General features: G+C 39.1%; 1 protein-coding gene across 10 annotated transcripts in view; it reads right to left on the reverse strand.

Moving 5' to 3' along the window:
• The window catches only part of ANKRD44 (ankyrin repeat domain 44), a 329,152-nt gene that overhangs the window by 156,227 nt on the left and 153,441 nt on the right, over positions 1-19,484 (reverse strand). For all 10 annotated transcript variants that reach the window (XM_086719206.1, XM_086719211.1, XM_086719205.1 and 7 more), the window contains exon 3: positions 10,516-10,594. In XM_086719206.1, coding sequence (XP_086575332.1) covers positions 10,516-10,594 — 79 coding nt within the window. The remainder of the gene's footprint in view (positions 1-10,515; positions 10,595-19,484) is intronic.

Below are 19,484 nucleotides of genomic sequence, written 5' to 3' on the forward strand. Positions count from 1 at the left end.
AGGCCAGCTGAGAGCTGAAAAATAGAAACCTTGTTTTAAAAAGAAAAGAAAAAAAAGAAGGCGACAGGAGACTTTCATGGGTAAAAGTGAGCTAGCCATTTAGTTTAAGCCACCAGCTAAAAGGAAATAACAAATCATAGAACTTACCCTATTTTTTCTCCTTAACTGAAGAACAAATACCATCAACAATATTAATTACAGAGAGCAAGAACATAATAATCCCTAAAACAAGAGAGAGAGAGGTCTCTCCTCCCCTCCCCTCCTTCTGACTTCATTGGCTTGAGATAGAGCCAAGTGCAGGTATTTTTTAAAAGCTCCCCAAGACCCAAGGTTATTTTAATATGCTGTCAAGGTTGAAAGCCACTGATAAATTGTTGCTTAGTTCATCAAGCTTAAAATTACTTGAATCCTAATTCTACTAACTCTGTCCAGGCAGTTTACCCGAAAAGGCTGAAGCCCCTTACATCAATAAGGATGAAATAAAATCAGTTTGGGCATGCTAAGAATCAACAGCGGCAGGTTATCTCCTTGTCCTGTAGCAAGAAGTCCTGAGCTAAACGCTCTGGAGTGAACGTCCTATAGGGGTGGATGCCTGGTGGGGATGCCTGCATCAGGGTATCCCGTTCACTTGCCCTGTCCAGTTTTGACTTCATGTCACAAAGTCAAACCAGTCGTCTGAGAGGGACAACACCTGGTCGCATCACACCCTGTGTCTGAGTCTGAGGTGTCACTGAACTGTCTGCACGCTGTCCCATTAACCACTGTAGTCACCCCCTCCTTTAGTACGTTCGTAGGAAGAAACGCTATGTGTGTCAGATGTGGTACCTGCTGTGGGTACCGCATCCCTTCAGACTCGGAGCCTCAGAGTCAGTGCAGTCCAGTGGGAATGTCATGGGAGCCAAGGATGCAATTTTAAATTTTCTGGTAGCCACATTAAAAAGGGGGATAAGGGGCGCCTGGGTGGCGCAGTCGGTTAAGCGTCCGGCTTCAGCCAGGTCACGATCTCGCGGTCCGTGAGTTCGAGCCCCGCGTCAGGCTCTGGGCTGATGGCTCAGAGCCTGGAGCCTGTTTCCGATTCTGTGTCTCCCTCTCTCTCTGCCCCTCCCCCGTTCATGCTCTGTCTCTCTCTGTCCCAAAAATAAATAAAAACGTTGAAAAAAAAAAAAAAAAGGGGGATAAAAAAAAGAAGCAAAATTAATTTTAGTAATATATCTTATTTAACTCAATATACCCAAACTATTATCATGTAATGGAGTTTAAAAATTATTCAGGTAATTTATTCTTTTTCTCATGCAAAAGCCTCAAAATCCAGAGTGTATTTTACCCTTACAGCACATCCGCACTGGAACTGGCCACACTTCAAGGGCTCAGTAGCCACCGCAGGTTTGTGACTACCGTGTTGGACAGTGTAGTTCTAAACGTTAAGTGGTAAAGCCCAACTTGTCTACTCATTTGCTTAAAAGCTCCCTTTAGTTTGGAAGAGCTAAAATTCTATTATTACAGCTGTGCAATTGCTAACAGCCTTGTTAGAAACTGCTAATATAATCTGAGCTCTTGCTTGGTATACTAACAAATGTGTAGTCCATTTAATAGGGAGATGCTATTAAGATGCTAATTTTGTAGATGAAGGAACTAAGGCCATGAGAAGTAATAAGCGCCAGGTACCCAGCTAGGAAATGGTAGATTTGAACCCAGGCAGTCTGACTTCAAAGCCCAAGCTCTTAGGCAGTGTGCCTCACTTCACAACTAACTTTCCACTAAACATTGATTAAATTTCCCTTCTACTTTCTCCAATCTTTCTCTGCCTTCCTTAGATTCATTCCTCTCTCCCTCTATCTTTCCATCTTTCTCTATCTTTTTCCATTTTCATATATATATATATATATATATATATATATATATATATACACACATATATTTCAAGTATTTATACATATACATTCCCCCTTGATTTCATTTCCTTTTCCCCTACATTTCTCCTTTTAGCTCCAAACACTGGTTATAATAATATGAAACAAAAATACATACTTCATTATTCATAGTCTTTGACAGAGCAAATTTTGCATTGCCTGTGTGTAAGCTTAAAAAGCTAATGCAAGAAGAATCCCAAATGGCAAGATACATATGAAAATATACTTCTCAAAATTTATCCGGGAGAAGCAAATGAAAGCAACATTAACATACCATTTCACACCCATCAAATTGGTGAAAATTCTAAAGTATGACAATCCCAAGAGTTAGTAAGGGTAGGGGGTAATATTAACACTTATATTGGGGTGCCTGGGTGGCTCCGTCGGTTAAGCGTCCGACTTCGGCTCAGGTCATGATCTCGCGGTTTGTGAGTTCGAGCCCCGTGTCGGGCTCTGGGCTGACGGCTCAGAGCCTGGAGCCTGCTTCAGATTCTGTGTCCCCCTCTCTCTCCGCCCCACCCCTTCTCGTGCTCTGTCTCTCTCTGTCTCTCAATAATAAATGTTAAAAAAAAAAGATTTACATACAGCTGGTGGGAGTATGAACTGGTACAACCACCTCTGGGAAGCAATTTGCTGCTACCCAGTAAAACTGACATTGCATGTGCCCTCCTACCCAGCGACCCATCCCAAACATATACCCTGGACAAACTTTCGCACATGTGGAAAAATGTTTACTGCAGCATGTTTGTAACAGCAAGAAATTGAAATCCTAAATGCTGGTCAAAAGGAAAATGGATAAATACATTGTGGTATATGTGTACAATGGAATGTCATACTGTCATGGAAATGAACGGACTGAAGTTTTTGATATATATATATATATATATATATATATATATATATATATGTATATAAACAGATGCACTTCAGACGAATAACGTGAATGAACAAATGAAGTTACAAATAATACCTATTACATAATGTCAGTTATATAAAGTTTTTAAATTTACAAAAACAATTCTACATGATGTTTGTGGATGCATAGGTGTGAAACAAAAGTAACAGATATGGCTAAAGAAAACAAATAGCAATTCTAGACAGTGGTTGCTTCTAGGAAGGGATGGTAGAGAAAAAAGGATGAAGTATGCCAAATGGGCTGGAAGTGTATCTTCAATATTTTCTTTAGAAAACAGATATGATACAAACATGGAAAACATTAGGATATCTTAAAGCTTGCTGTACATGGGTATTACTTATATTTTTCTCCATATTTTCTGTATGTTTGAAATATTTACTATTAAACATTTCTAAGAAAGCAGTGCATTTGGAGTTTTATGTTTCTTAATAAAAATAGGGAAGTTTGGGACACTTGGGTGGTTCAGACTCTTGATTTTGGCTCAGGTCATGATCTCGCAGTTTGTGAGTTTACGCCCTAACTCAGGCTCCATGCTGATTGTGCAGAGCCTGCTTGGGACTCTCTCTCTCTCTCTCTCTCTCTCTCTCTCTCTCTCTCTCTCTCTGCCCCTCCCCAGCTCGTGCTCTCTCTCACTCTCTTTTTAAATAAATAAGTAAGCTTTAAAAAATGGGGAAGATTATGATGCTTTTTCTTATGCTATTTTTTCTTGGTCAGTGGCCCTTCTCACGGATAAAAAAAAAAATGACATTTTCATATAAAGTGGCCCAGGCACAGTCTCTTCCAGGATTTTCCGAAGGCTCACTCCAGTCATATAATTGATTAGGAACCACAACTGCTGTTGGATTTGTAGATAACCTCAGTGGCACAGTCCAATTTGAAAAGACATTTTCAAGTTAACAATGTGTTCTCATGCTCTCTTCTTCCCTCCTCAATCACTGTAGCTGATCCCACAGATAGATCCCCAGCTGTAGAACAGAAGCAAGGTCAGCACACCCAGAAAAGGTGGGACCACAGAAGTTCATGACTACCCAGAGGTGAGAGAGCTCGAGAATCTCAGGGAATCTTTTGCTGTCTTCCCAAATTTTATCACCACATTTTGAATCTAAACATCTCACCCCAGTAGCTCCTCACCAGGCAGATCACCAGGATACCAACGAGGGGCAGAGGGCACGTGCATGGTACCTGTGTTCACCAGCTTTTGCCATGGCATGTCCAAATCTTACCTTCAGTCTCCCTCTGTGTTCTGCCTCCCCTTTTTCCTCCCTTTCTCTCCCCTTCTCTCTTCTCCCTTTCCCTCTCTCTCTTACCCACAACCTATTTCTGTCTTTGTGTAAGTGTATTAGAATGCTCTATAACATGTTTCTAAAGGAAATAACTATGGGCTAATGTTAAGACTAATCTTCAAGAATGTGTTAAAAAAAGGTTAGCCAAAAAAGTAATATACGGGAAACAATCTTGGTGTTAGACAGAGAAGAGTTGGTTAAATAAATTAGTATATAGCCATACGCGGTGGCTGTGGTGCTTTATAAGAATTCTTAATGTGGAGGGATGTTCACAAACCATTGTTATGTGGAAAAAGTAAGTACCAAAATATTATATGAGCCTGCTTTTTTTTTTTTTAATTTTTTTTTCAACGTTTATTTATTTTTGGGACAGAGAGAGACAGAGCATGAACGGGGGAGGGGCAGAGAGAGAGGGAGACACAGAATCGGAGACAGGCTCCAGGCTCCAAGCCATCAGCCCAGAGCCCGACGCGGGGCTGGAACTCACGGACCGCGAGATCGTGACCTGGCTGAAGTCGGACGCTCAACCGACTGCACCACCCAGGCGCCCCTATATGAGCCTGCTTTTGTAAAAATATTGAACATTCTAGAAGGATAAACCACAAAAGACCTGAGATCACTTTCTGACACATGGTAAGCACTACATAATTGCTTGTTAACTATTATCAGAGCAGAATCAGGGACTAAGGAATAGAAACTGGGGGCATCTGTCTTTGGCATGATGTGCCAATTTAGGTCCAAGCCCAGGGCAGTCCTAAATTAACAGTTGCTAATTGAAGGAAGCTTTCTGGTTAAAAGAGAGATTCCTCAATGTCTCCTTCACTGAGCTAGTTTATACAGCAGCTATGAAAATCTGCCTAACATAATGAAAATCAGACCTATTTTACTTCATGGTTTCCTCATACAAATAATGCATTCTCTTTAAAACATGAATTGGTTTTTTTTTAATGTTTTTATTTATTTTTGAGACAGAGAGAGACAGAGCATGAACAGCGGAGGGGCAGAGAGAGGGGGAGACACAGAATCGGAAGCAGGCTCCAGGTTCTGGGCTGTCAGCACAGAGCCCAATGCGGGGCTCAAACTCACGGACTGTGAGATCATGACCTGAGCTGAAGTCGGACATTCAACCGACTGAGCCACCCAGGCATCCCTAAAACATGAATTATTAAAGATTTGAGTAAAGTCCTCTGGAGAATCATTCTCAATGCTGGACTCTCCCCACTTACTGAAGGAAAAAAAAAAATCACTGCCCTGAGCCTGACATAAGCCTCCAGTTTCCTTTACCCCCACGCAGGCCAATATGTGTACCAAGGAAAACTAAGAGAATTAAGCTGAGTGGTCAGTACAATATTCTTTTTTGCATATTTAAAACATTACACAGTAATTTTTAAAAATCTATAGTGTTTTATAAGTATGCTTTTACATAGATTATATCATATTGTAATAACCCTCTGAATATTGTATCCTACTATAACACTCTGAGTTCCTGAATTGTTTCTGAATTGACATTCTGCATTGTTTCACACGATATATTTTTCATAGCTATCTCTGTTGATACTTATGATGCCATTCTTTTTAATTACCACATGTATTGCAACATATAAACACAGTACATTTTTTAGACATTCTGTCCATTGATGGGTATTTCAATTGTTTCCAGTATTTCATTATTCAAAAAATGCTGCTGTGAACACCCATAAAATGATTCCTCCTACAAACGTGCAAGTATTTGTCTAGGATAGATAATTAGAAATGGACTTTCTGTGTCATGGGTCACACACACTTTCGGTTTTAATCCTTAGTCTCAATCCTCCAAAGAGTGCTAACGTGTGAGATTGCCTAGTTCCCCACATCCTCATCAATACTTGATATTATCAGCCAATAAAATATTGCAAATCTGATTGGAAGGAAGCAGTATCACATTTTTCTGCTCCTGTTTAATAGTGAGGTTGGGCATCTTCTAATAGGTTTGTTTACTGGACATTTGCAATTTATTCTCTGAGAACTGCGTGTTCATATTTTTTGCCTGTTTCCTCTATTTTTCTATGACTGTTTTTTCTTGTTATTTATATTATACATTTACATTATATTGTTATTAGTATTATTATTTATATAGTCTGCAAACTTTCAGTTTTATGTAGTGCTCAATGTGGCTTTTAATATTAACATTCTTTCAAGGAGAAAGATGACCCCGAGCTTGCTGATATCAGAAAACAACCCACACCCGGCGTGTAACAACCAACCAATGCCAGCATTGTTTCCTTGCAGCTTTAGCGTCACTTGAGGAATTGAAAAATAATTAGAAATCTAGCAAGTAGCTTCCTTCAGTTTCTATCCCTCCACTTCTCCTCCTCCAGAAGGTTAAACGGGCAGCTGCCAGGAAAATCTCCTCTCCCTGAACAACAAAATTATTATGACAAAAGCAGAGTTATCTGAATGGGGACCAAGCAGTATTTCATCAGTGTCATCCCCTGCCACTGGTTTCCTCATCCTCTTCCGCTGAACACGTCCAAGAGTCTTGTTTACATGTCAGAGGGAGACGTCAGATGGTTTTGAGTTGAATATTTATAACTGATTTTTCTAAAGGAAGCTTCATGTTATTTACCTGCCTGTCAGGCGCCATTGTGCACTGAAGGACACAGAGTCTGCATGTCTAATGATTTAAAGGCAAATGCTTTTTACCCAAGGACATTTTCAACCTTAAATATAAAAAAAAAAAAAAAAAAAAAAAAAGGTGCTAGGCTATACTGATTCTTCAGAAACAAAGACCCAACTAAAAGTTGTCAGGCATAAACTCTAATTATAAATTAAGTATGTTTTCATCTTATCCCTATTACTGCTTGATTTTTTTTTTTTTTATGGAGATCAAGAGTAAAGGAAACTAAGTATCTTTCCCAGAGGCAATATTCCTGTTCTCTCAGCCTTGTCATCTAGGAAGAAGTAAAACAAAGGAAAAAGGTAGACTAAGTGACTGAAAAACCTTACAGGCCCAGAAAGGATAATTGATTCTTAAGTCTGGTTTATCCAAAGTTTGACTTTTAATTGTAGAAATAAATACATACAAAAGATCATATGAAATATGACTTCAATGTAATGAGATCAGCTTGCTATTGATTTTGCTTTTAAGCAAACAGACCAAATGTTATCACAGCCCAGGAGCACTGTCCTTCAAAGCAATAACCTTGGAAGAGTGTATGATAATTCAGTGTATGTGACAATTGCTTAAAACATTTTTCAGACTCCCTTTGGACCTGCCTTTAGAACCAGTTTACACACCCACCAGAAAATGGCTCATTACTTTGTAATCACACCACACTGAGGGTGCCTGGTTTAATCACCCCTCTCTCACCAGAACAAACAAACAAACAAACACCAATCAAATCCAACCTCAAAGGATGAATAATGAATATTTGTTATGCATAAAAGAATCAAAAGAATGACCTGCCCCTGGCACTGGTGGCAATTTGCATTGACCGTGGTAATCACATTTTGACAAATCACAGGAAATGATTTTACAAGAATACACTTGTTTGGTGGCCTATGTCTAATAAATATATCATTTTTAGTTAGCAGTTGCACCTCACAAACACTCCCACGTTAGCAGGTGGGTACCTCCAGGTTTCTTCCTTCAGCCCAGGACCTGAACCTCGAGCATCCCAGTTTCTCTACAGGGTATTGTGACAGTGCTCGGTTTCCTGTGTGCTCTGCTTCCTCTAGCTCAACCCCAATCTCTTAACTCTTAGCCACGGATCCACTGATTGGTTCACGCTGATCTCATTCATGCATCTCCAGCAAATGATTTAGCATGCTCTTCACCTTCTCTTTGCCTTAAATCCTGACTCGGCTAGTTCCCAAACAGAAGCCAGAGGCCAGACTGGGGACGGGGTGGGGAGAATAGAGCCAGAATCTGAACTGGCAGTTATAAGAAGAGGAAAGTTTCAAGGCCTGAATTCCTCCCTTTCTACTCAGAGGCATTCAGGGTTCCATCCGCCTGGCTAATAGGAGATAATGTCAGTGGGAATTTAGTGGGCTTGGGTTACACTATGCTCTGTAAGTTAATACAACAATGGAGTACACAGCTGTAATGGGCTATTCTGGCAAGGCCAAATCATTTGTCCAACATGGGAATCATTAGCACCTCATCCATTATTAAACTGGAAAGCAGTTTGGTTGGATTCCCTAAAGGGTCAGCTGCCAGATGTAAGCTCAGAAATGAAATCATCGTGCTCTTACAAGGATATTTCTTTAGGAATTTAATATACAAATTGAATAAAGGACCTTTCAAGGAAATTAAAGCCATGTGAATTCCAAGAGTTTGTCTAAGCTTCCACAGTTGAGTAAAATTTCGAAAGAACTTTCCCAATGCTCTCCTGTACCCTACGTCTTCCTAATTGGATATGAGGAGGAGGAAAAATTCCATTGCATTTGCCATCCAAAATTATACCAGAGACTAAACAGGTGTGCAGATCAGGATCTATGGAAAAATTTCTCCAGGCTCTAGTAGATGAGCCCCATGTAAGTGAGGTTGATGGACTCCATCCCACGTGAAGGTGATACGAAACCAAGTTTCTCAAACAGTCACCAGCCCACAGATGCCTGAGGAACATAGAGGGGTCAACTTCATGCTGCAGAATTAAAATCTTCCTTCGGATGTGGAAAAACAAACAAACAAAAAAACCAAAGTTGGGGGTCTAAGACAAAGTTTTGAATTTGCACCTTCATGAACTAAACATTCCTCTGAGACGCTGAGATGTCTCTTAATACAACACTTGGTTGGTTGGGACCCCGTAGCTGTCGTGCCACAAAATTCTTATTTTACACCCCCACTGGTTTTGCCTACAATTTTCCATGGCCCAAGTTTCTACAGCTATAGGGCAACCAGCCAGGTATGTACTGGCTCTCAGCCATAGTCTGTGTCACACCAAACAATACATGTTTGTTTGGAACACAGCCCTGGAACATCTTTAAAACTGTCAGAAGGAAGGCCTGTTCTTTATTTTTTATTTTTTTTTTTCAGTAAATATAACCTTTAATCCAGCAGAAAAAAAAAATCAGTCTATCAAATGGAAAGTGAAAAAAAGGAGGAAACAATGTACATTAAACATAAAATAAGAAATGACTTGCAAAAATAAATCTCAATATATTAGCAGTTAGGCCTGTTCTTTAAAGCACAAGGAATGTCACACAGAATCTAACCTAAGCTCCGTGCAATTGTCAGGAGCACAGAGCACACACACGTCATAAGGCACTCAATACTTGCTTGCTGGGAAAATCCACCTCAAGAACACGAACACAACAAAAGTAAGGGCAATGTGAACCTTCCTGGTGTATCACAGCACAATTCTTGTTAGTTTCTTCTACGGTGTTCCCCACGTCTGTTTGAATACATGCATTAGCTCCTACCTTTGCATAGCGTACTTTGGATTTCTACAGTTCCCCTTTACTATTGCAAACAAAGGCAAAATCTTAATATAGGCCTTTTGCATAGTCTGCGGGCAGAGGTATTTCTTCCAGATTTTAATCTTCCCAAACAAAAAGGAGGAGGGGAAAAAGCCAGCCGATCTGCAATCCACACCGAGACACGTGCATGTGCTCAGATTCATTCTAGGGATTTGTCTAGCAAATACTCAAGGGAGAAAGCACATATTGGTTTTGGAAACCAGTTTGGTGAGATGTACCAAGCATACAGGTTTCCAAAAATGAAAGCATTGGTATTTCTAGATCCAATGAGATCTTTAAAATTCATAAAATATAAAATATAAAGAGAATAATAGCCCCCAAACCACGTTTGCCATGTTTGCTTCCAATTTTTTTTAAACAAAATATTTTACAGAGTTGTAGTCTCTTCTTTACCCTTCCCTGAAAATATCTCTCACTCAACCAGCCTCTTCAGAGGTAACCACCATCTGGAAATTGGTATATTTCCTTTCCTTCCATTTTTTATTACATAGTCACAGTCATGTATCCATAAACAAAACATAGTATTATCTTGCCACACAATTTAAATGTACGTAAATACACAGATACATTTGTGTTTTTCATGCAGGCTTTAAGGAGTCAGTTTTGTTTGTTCATTTTTTTAATGACAAAAAAATGAAAAGATATCCAAATCTACTGAATTCATCTATAATACTGGGCCTGATTAGTCAAATCAGACTTTCAAAGTAATAAAATATTTTAATGGCTATGCCATTTTTCATATAAGAATAACTTCTTGCATTGTTGTTTTTTTTGTTTTGTTTTGTTTTCTTTTTTTGTTTTTGTCTACTGATAAAATCACTGATCAAATAAACTTCCATGAGCACAATAAAGAAATTTCGTTTGGGTTCATTGTCATAGTCAATCTAGTGAGTTGGTCATTTAAATTTTTATCTGCAATTGACTTTTAAGTAGATCTGGTATTTACCTGACAGAATCAGGAGTTCAATGATCTCTGCATCTCCCAGAAACGCAGCCACATGAAGCGGGGTTCTCTTCTCAGAATCCTGAAACAGCGGCAAAGATAAACAAGTCAGTGGAGGCCGGAGGTGCCTTTTGTAGACACAGTCAGACATGTCACTTACTCTGAGGTTAATGTTTGTGGGGAGAATGAAGGCCAAAACCTACTCAGGTGAGCTCTGGTTCCACATTTCTCTCAGCGTCTCCCACAGTCACACGTACAAAAGATCCCGTTCTGGGTCTGTGTGTTGCATTTGTGTCCCTGCTCCTTTTATTGGAGCCCAGCTCAGGTCAGGGATGGACTATCGTGCAATGGATGATGACATTCAATTTATTTTCAGACCTTCGTTATGGCAAAAGAGAAAAAACTCAAACCCTTCTACCTACTGTAATAGCAGTGTTCAAAGCATACAATGATTTCTTTCAAAGCGAACATAGAATTGTTCTCAAGGACATTAAATATAAGTACAGTCACTTTCTCCTTTCCATCTCTATTAACTGCTGCCTGGTTCGCTGCCCATTCATGTAACACATAATGAGTGCCTACTGTGTGCCAGGAACCAGATTTTGGGTTCAGTCCCTGTCCTTGTGAAATTTACATTCAAATGGGGAGGCTGCCAATAGTCCTGGAAACCAGTTACAAGACAACACTTCAGATGGTGATAAAGGCTGTAACAAAACTAAAACAGGGTAATGGGATCCCGTGACTGGCGTGATGGGAACAAGATTCCTCAGAATGATGGAATAAGGCCTTTCTGAAAATATTGACATTGAAGCCGAGAGCTGAGGTAAATACCATTATCTCTGTTTTACAGATGAGAAAACTGTGGCTCAAATAAATTAAGAAATTTCCTCCAGACCCCACAGGTATATAGCAGAGCCAAGGCTGGACTTTTGCCTGTCAGACTCCATTCTAAGTCCATGGCAAAGCATTTAACATATTGTGTTGTTAAGATGATAAAATGCAGCGGAAAAAAATATTGCTTCTCCATCTGTAAACTGGAGGATGTGATGAGAGAATTCAAGACAATGTAAGTAAATAGAGCCCTAGGCAGGCATGAAGCTTGGCCTGTGCATGCCATGAGTTCCAGGCAAAGCTATCTTCGTCATGAGCATAGATGGTTGTGTGATATCTCCCCTCCAAGACCAAGAATTCCACAAGGTAAAGAACTTGCTCCCTTTATCCCCACAGTAGCGGCCAACTAGACGCTCAGCGTAAATTGGCCAAATTGAACCAGTCTACGTGCGTTGCGTCTTCTACAAACTTCCATTGATTGCTCCACGACAGTAATCAAAGTTTGTATGCTGTGTATTGGAGGTTTCCCCTAAAACCAGCATGCATTTTAGTTTCAAGATTTGTGAAGTTGCTGTTGGTTTTAATCATTGTTCCTATTATCACTTGATGATACAACCTACCCAACCACCCTTGGATTTGCCCAAGGACACGATTCTGTTTTCTGACAATTCAGACCCTCTGCTCCTTCTCAGTCTCTTTCAGACTACTGCTTTTAGGCATTTTGTGACTCACTAATATCTAAAACAGATGGCAGGCAGGGGACATGACAAAAACTGATGTTCAAACCAGTCTATATGTTAGGAGGTTTGGGAAATAGGTTTTATAAAGGGTTGGACTAACTCTTAAGTGGGTAAAAAGAGGGGTCTGAATTAGCTGGGAATTTATGTTTCCTATGTATGTTGCAGGCAATTATTACTGATAAGTGGAAATAGGACAGTCATGTAACTATTCCATATAAAGTAAGGGTATGCTGTAGAAAATTCAGAAAGCTATATAACCATGGTTAACCCTCTTAGTTATACCATCCTTTCCATGAAAATAGAGATTCAGTATTTGAAACCTGAAAAATATCTCAAGTGTATTAATTTGTGCAAAGAGCTACACTAAGAACTGAGACTAGACTTTCACAAATGCTTTCCATTTCTTTTTCTTCTACTGTTATCTCTACAAGCATTTTCCATCTTAGCCTCACCTCTTTGAATCCCTGCTGTGACTATAAAACATTTTTCTTGAGTCTTGTGACAAAAGTTACATAATTATATGTTCTTCTGTGAACTGAACGGGTTCCAGGGTTTGGTTCAACAAATTAAACCTTACCTAAGTGACTTAAACAAGGACTAACCCGGTCTAAAGTATGACTTCATTTGACCTGAAGCAAAGTCAATGCTCTGTGTGAGAGCTTGGCCTCAAATAAAAAATCAAGAAAACCCCAATATCTAAAACTGTTTGGCCTGTCATTATAAGACTGGCTTTGCTGATTCTGTGGCCCCTTTTATGACATGGCTTGTTCAAACTGAAGTTTTTAGAATATAAAATAGATGTGTTACATGAGATCATATTGTAAAAATGCTGGGTTGCAAATACCAGTGTTCCTGTTGAAATGTATTTAAAGGTTTCCTGTAGCTTCCAGAACAACTATACCGATTGATACTCTCCTTCAGTGACATGCCACAGACAGGTAACTGCAGAGAAGACCTGTATTCCGGCAGCAGGTCTTTGGTTCTCTAAAGCATCAGAACTAGATAAACAATTTCATGTGCTATTAAGATCTTAACTAAAATAACAAATCATGTCCACTATTGACCAAGGGTCACCAACACCAGCTCTCTGGCGGGAACCTGAATGATATACAGGGTCCTGAGCTGAGAGGTAAATAAGAGAGCCACAGGGGCGCCTGGGTGGCGCAGTCGGTTAAGCGTCCGACTTCAGCCAGGTCACGATCTCGCGGTCCGTGAGTTCGAGCCCCGCGTCGGGCTCTGGGCTGATGGCTCGGAACCTGGAGCCTGTTTCCGATTCTGTGTCTCCCTCTCTCTCTCTGCCCCTCCCCTGTTCATGCTCTGTCACTCTCTGTCCCAAAAATAAATAAACGTTGAAAAAAAAAAAAAAAAAGAGAGAGCCACAGTACTCACCAAACTCAATCAGGTAAAATCAGCTCAGAGGCTGCAGTTCATCCTCTGCCTAAGTATAAGGCTGCTCTACTTTGCCACAAGCTAGACAATTGGACAAGAAGATGTGATGGTAGGAGAAGGAAGGAAAAGGGTCTGGGGAAAACATTAGACTAGCAATAATACTAGAAAAACATGTTCTAGGCCAATGATACTCCTAGAGTATCTAAAAACAAAACCTAATTACAGAGTGCTTTAATTTTTTTTTTTTTTCAAAATGCCTTTTAATCTATTCTACTACTTGAATCTCATAACATCCCTATCGGGGAGACATGCCTTTCAGAATCATGTTGTTAAGCCTTATTATCGTCATTTGAAAGCTATGATGTTTTAGATTGAAAAGCTAGGGACTCTGAGCATTCTGTATGACTTGCCCAACACTCGGGGATAGGAGATGAGGTGAAGAATTAGAACTGACCCTCACAGAGAGAGAAACCCTTGCAGTGGTCTTGAAGAAAGATTCTTGAAATAAGTTGATGTTGAAAAAAGGCCAAACATGCTCACAGGTAAATGGAAGAGCAATGCCTTGGCCTAGACTCTTGGTGGGGGAATAAAAGTATCTCCTCTGAGCATTCCCACAATTTACCCTGATGTGGTTTGGAGTTTTGAATTCACAATACTTGCGTATTCCAGGAAATTTCAAGCTGAAAAACAGGCATAAAATTGGTTCTAGGTTTAGGACATCCTTAGGGTGACAAGAAGAAACAAGACCTCTCTGGAGGGATGTGTCCTCAATAAAAGCAACAACAGACACCCACAGTTGAGCCACCCCCGAAGATGAGCTCACAAGCCTAAGCCACAAGACCCATGTGGAAACAATTAAATATAACCAAGAATCAGCAGGCACAACAACCAGCGAGAACTTGAGATAACAGAAGAATCAGATAAACATATGAGTAGTGTTTAAAATAATTTAAGATGTAAAAGGCAAGGCCCAAGAAGAAAAAAAAACATTATTTTTTTTTAATGAACAAAATTTGGGGGAGAAGTGTGCAGGAAGAGTTTCAGGAAGTAGTATAAACACATGATGCTGCCAATCATCTAAAGCTCTGGACTAAGACAGATGAAAACAAGAAGGGTAAACAAGAAGGAAAGGAGAAGAAAAAATAAGGACAGTGACTTTGGGGTATGTTTTACAATCATTTTTCAGCCATATTTTCTAGACATAGACCTTTAGTTGAGAAGTTATTATACCCCAGATATTGTGGTGGATGTTAAGAATGCAAATGAAAAACATCCAGGCCTTGCCCTAAAGAAACTTACAACCCAGTTACCAGTTTCCGTATCTAGGACATTAGAATAAAAATAAGAAGCAAGTGGCAATTAGTGACACTTGTGATGTTCAATGATTTGTGAAAATTACCATAAGTGATGAGACTAATGTCTTAGTGAATACTGCCCTGAAACCCACCCCATTCTGAACTGCCCTGGGCAGCAAATCTAAACTGACAAGAGAAAAATCACTTCTGAATTGGGAAATAAGCACATTTTGCCCAGGGCTCTCTAGAAACCGTACTGGCTCCAGTTTACCTAGGAACTTCAGAAACCCAGGGAGAGACTTTCACTTTAGCCACAGAGCCCAGCCTATATCTTACAGGGCTGACTTAGGGATCTTTTCTGGATCAAAGTTAGAATCGAGGACCAGGTCAGGACCAGAGAGGAACGTTCAGATATAGTGGCTGAGCTAAGTGTTCTGCTTCATTTGCATTCACTGACACCTGGTCCTCAAGTGGATGTTCCACAATGACCAAGAGTTGATGGATGGTCATTGTGGTCTTTCCAACACTAATCATACAAAAGGAGAAAATAATGCAAAAGCAACCACAGTAAATTCAACACACATTGGAAATGACTCATCGGTGACTTATCCACACTGACAGCACAGAGCCCGATGTGAGCTCAAACTCACGAACAGTGAGCTTGCAACCTGAGCCAAAGTTGGACACTTAACTGACTGAGCCACCCAGGTGCCCCACATCAGTGTATTTTTTAAAAGATTGTTCAAGTATCACAAAAAAAAAAACCTTTTCCCATTAACCAGTAGCTCCGATTCCAAATAGCCTTTTGAAAACAGATTTGTAGCCATGAAAAGACGGTTTCTCCAGAAGGAAGGAAGGTAAACCCTTCCTTTCTATGAATAGCCAGAGACACACACAGCCAGCTCGCGTCTGAGCTAAATTTGCAGTATGTCATAGAGAGATCAGGCAGAGGAAGTTTCTGTCGTCTGTTTACCAAAGAGGCAGATGAAAGAAAATAGGGAACTTGAAGTATATACACATAAAGTGAGTTTGACATGGGCAGAGAAGCCATTGTGGCAGCCAAAAATACGGTGTAGGCAGGCAGACTGAGGGGGTACCCCAAGCCTCTGCTCTGAAGATTAAGAATTGTTTATTATATGCTTTAGAAATTCTCAGCTAGAAGTGCATGATCTAATCTTCATTATAAGTATCTATCATACACTAAAAAAAATATCCCTCCCTACATATAAATATCTTACGTACCAAGACAGGCGGATGGAGCAGTATTAAGAAAAGAAGCCCTGCAAAGCCTTGCTGTCATGAAACACAGCAGTTAAGTTTCAATTGTCAATCCAAACTCCCATGAAGAGCAAAGAAGCAAGGAAATAACGGACAACTTAGGCCCAATAAGTTTAATATGATATTGAACAGAGATCGCTAGAAGGAAGGAGATGTCTAAAAAAAACTCTGAACACAAAACAGTTACCTTGGAGATACTTCAAATCATGTGAAGAAAACAGCTCAAGACATGTTATGTTATAGGTTGACATCAAACAAGACGCAAAATGGGAAAGATGGGTCTTAAGGTGAGGAATTAAAAGAAATTTGTAAAGAATTAAAGCAGAGAAACAAACGTCATGTTTCTTTTTAAAATTTTCATGTTTACTTTCAAGTTTTAACATCTCACAAATACGAGAGGTACAGAAAATAACAGATTTGTATGTTGCCACCAGCAAAATCAAACATGTTGACATTTTTCTCTATCTGCCTCAGAACTCTGTTTTAAAAAATAGCTTTAGGGGTAAAGTGCCAGGAGTATTGTGACTTGCAATGGTTTTGAAAATAACTTGAAGTACAATTTATACTCTCTAGCCATAAATTTGCTCCTTTCTCCAACATCCTTGCCAATATTTGATGCTACTGACCATATTACTTTTTGCCAATATGATGTGCCTGACACGATATTTCATTGTTGCTTTGATTTACATTTCACTACGTACAAGTGAAATTAAGATTTTTTCATATGTTGTTTTCTTTTTAAGTTTTGGCTTCTTCAACTGCATATTGCCTGTACATATCCTTTACTCACTTCTAAGTTCAGTTGTCAGTCTTCTTCTTATGATATGTAGAGTTTTTATGTAGTTCAACTTTCAATGGAAACTCAAGTTATGCCTTCAGCTAGACACAGCAGAGATGAATTGATGTCTACCCCAAGTTATCATAGGAGAAAAATTCAGATTGATAGTATTCATCTATCCTATGGAGCTGGATTTTCCTCAGCTGGAATTTTCTACATCTCAAATGTGACAGCAAATCTCTGCCCCTACATACCTCCAGCATCAAACAACTTTATTCAGTCATCATTCTGTTGGTATTTTAACCCATCCATTTGAATTTAAATGAGTGTATGAGAAACACCAGTATATTTTGTGACATCTAAACATGTTCAAATGACAAGTCCAAACCTCAAAATGATACCCAATTCTTAAAATGAAACAAGAATCATTCAAAAATCACTTGAAATGAAGGTAAAATAAGGGAAATAAGAATGCCAAAAGTGTTCTGATTGTATCTGCCTTAGGTAATTAAATATTGGATATTTTTACATTACGCTAATTTTTTAAACTAAGATGCGTACTAAATAAAAATTGTATCAGAGATTATATATTTCCTAATTTGATCCTTGAAACACTGTGGTAAGGTACATTTTGCAGTAGAAAAGCATGAGATTTTGAGATGATGAGTAATGTGGCCAGAGTCACACAGCCAGTCATGGCAGAACCAGGACTCCGAACCAGATCCGATTCCATTGTTCATGCTCTTGCTGACTCTGAATAGTTAACAAGCCTGGGTAAACAAAATGCAAGTTATTTTTCATTACAATTAACACTCTTGACCTAGTACTCTAGACCTGAGGACAAAATTCTCATAAGTAAAAAGTGCAAGCAGGCAAGTAGAATAGAGTTGGAGAATTAACATTACCTGACTTTTAATGCTTATCATAAAGCTACAGTACTCAAGACAATTGGGTACTGGTGCAAAGACACATATATGCACAACTTACTGGATTTTCAAAAAAGGGAAAATGGCAATTCACTGGTGAAAGGATAGCATTGTCAACAAACAGCATTGACACAATTAGATATTCATATGCAAATAAAATGAACTTTGATCTGTACCTTGCACCCTAGACAAAAATTAAATCAAGATCACAGAACTAAATGTAAAATGTAAAACTATAAAATATCTGAAGGAAACACAAGAGAAATCCCTTGCGACCTTGGGTTGGACACAAATTTCTTAGATGTAACTCCAAAGCATAACCCAGAAAAGAACAAACTGATAAACTGTATTCCATCAACATTAGTAACGTCTGCTCTTTGAAATACACCGTTAGGGGGCGCCTGGGTGGCGCAGTCGGTTAAGCGTCCGACTTCAGCCAGGTCACGATCTCGCGGTCCGTGAGTTCGAGCCCCGCGTCAGGCTCTGGGCTGATGGCTCAGAGCCTGGAGCCTGTTTCCGATTCTGTGTCTCCCTCTCTCTCTGCTCCTCCCCCGTTCATGCTCTGTCTCTCTCTGTCCCAAAAATAAATAAACGTTGAAAAAAAAAAAATTAAAAAAAAAAAAAAAAAAAAAAGAAATACACCGTTAGGTGAATGCAAAGATGAGCCACAGACTGGAAGAAAATATTTTTAAAGCATATCTATTGAATAGAAGATTTCTATCTAGACTATACAAAAACTCAAAATTCACTAACATGAAAGCAAACAATCCATTTAAAAACTAGAGAAAATATCTGAACAGATATTTCACCAAAGAAAGTATACAGATAGCAAATAAGCATATAAAATGAAGCTCAATATCATTAACCATTAGGGAAATGTAAATCAAAATTATATACTCATTAAATTAGCTAACATTAAAAGGACTGGTGATATCAGGTGTTGAGGATGTGGAGAAACCGGAACATGCACACATGCTGGTAGGAACATAAAATGGTACAACCACTTGAGAAAACAGTTTGACAATTTTTTAAAAAGTCAAACACACATGTGCTTTACGATCCAGAATCCTAGGAATTTGCCCTAGAGAAATGAAAGTATATGTCCATACAAGGATTTGCACATAAACGTTCACAAGTTTTATGTGTAATAGCCAAAAACTGGAAACAATCCAAAATCTCCATCAGCAGATGAATGGTGTTATTTCCACACAATGGAACACTATTCAGTAATTAAAAGGAATGAACTATTGCTGTGTGTCACAACATGGACGAATCAAAATAATTATGTTGAGTGAAAGAAGCTAGCATAAAAAAAGAGTACACACTGTATGAATTCATTTACATAAAATTCTAGGAAATGCAAACTAATGTACAACAATGGAAAGCAGATCAGTGGTTCCCTGAGGTGGCTGGAGCAGAGATTGGAAGGGGCGGGGGTTAAGGATTACCAAGGGGCACAAGGAAGCTTTTGGGAATGATAGATAGGTTCATTATCTCAATTGTGGTAATGGTTTCATGGATATAAATATGTCAAAACTTTGCAAATTGTACACTTTAGGCATGTATGGTATATCATATGCCAATTATATCTCAATTAAGCTGTTGTGAAAATACACAAGTGGGCAAATAAAACTTTCTGTCGCTTGTGTAACATAAAGAAGGGGATATTTATGAGTTAAAAAAATACACCTAGGCAATAATATAAATTCAGTTAATAGGAGAAAAGAAATAGAAT

This window comes from Puma concolor, chromosome C1 (genome assembly GCF_028749965.1).
Source record: "Puma concolor isolate L17-30 chromosome C1, mPumCon1.1.hap2, whole genome shotgun sequence".
NCBI lineage: Eukaryota > Metazoa > Chordata > Mammalia > Carnivora > Felidae > Puma > Puma concolor.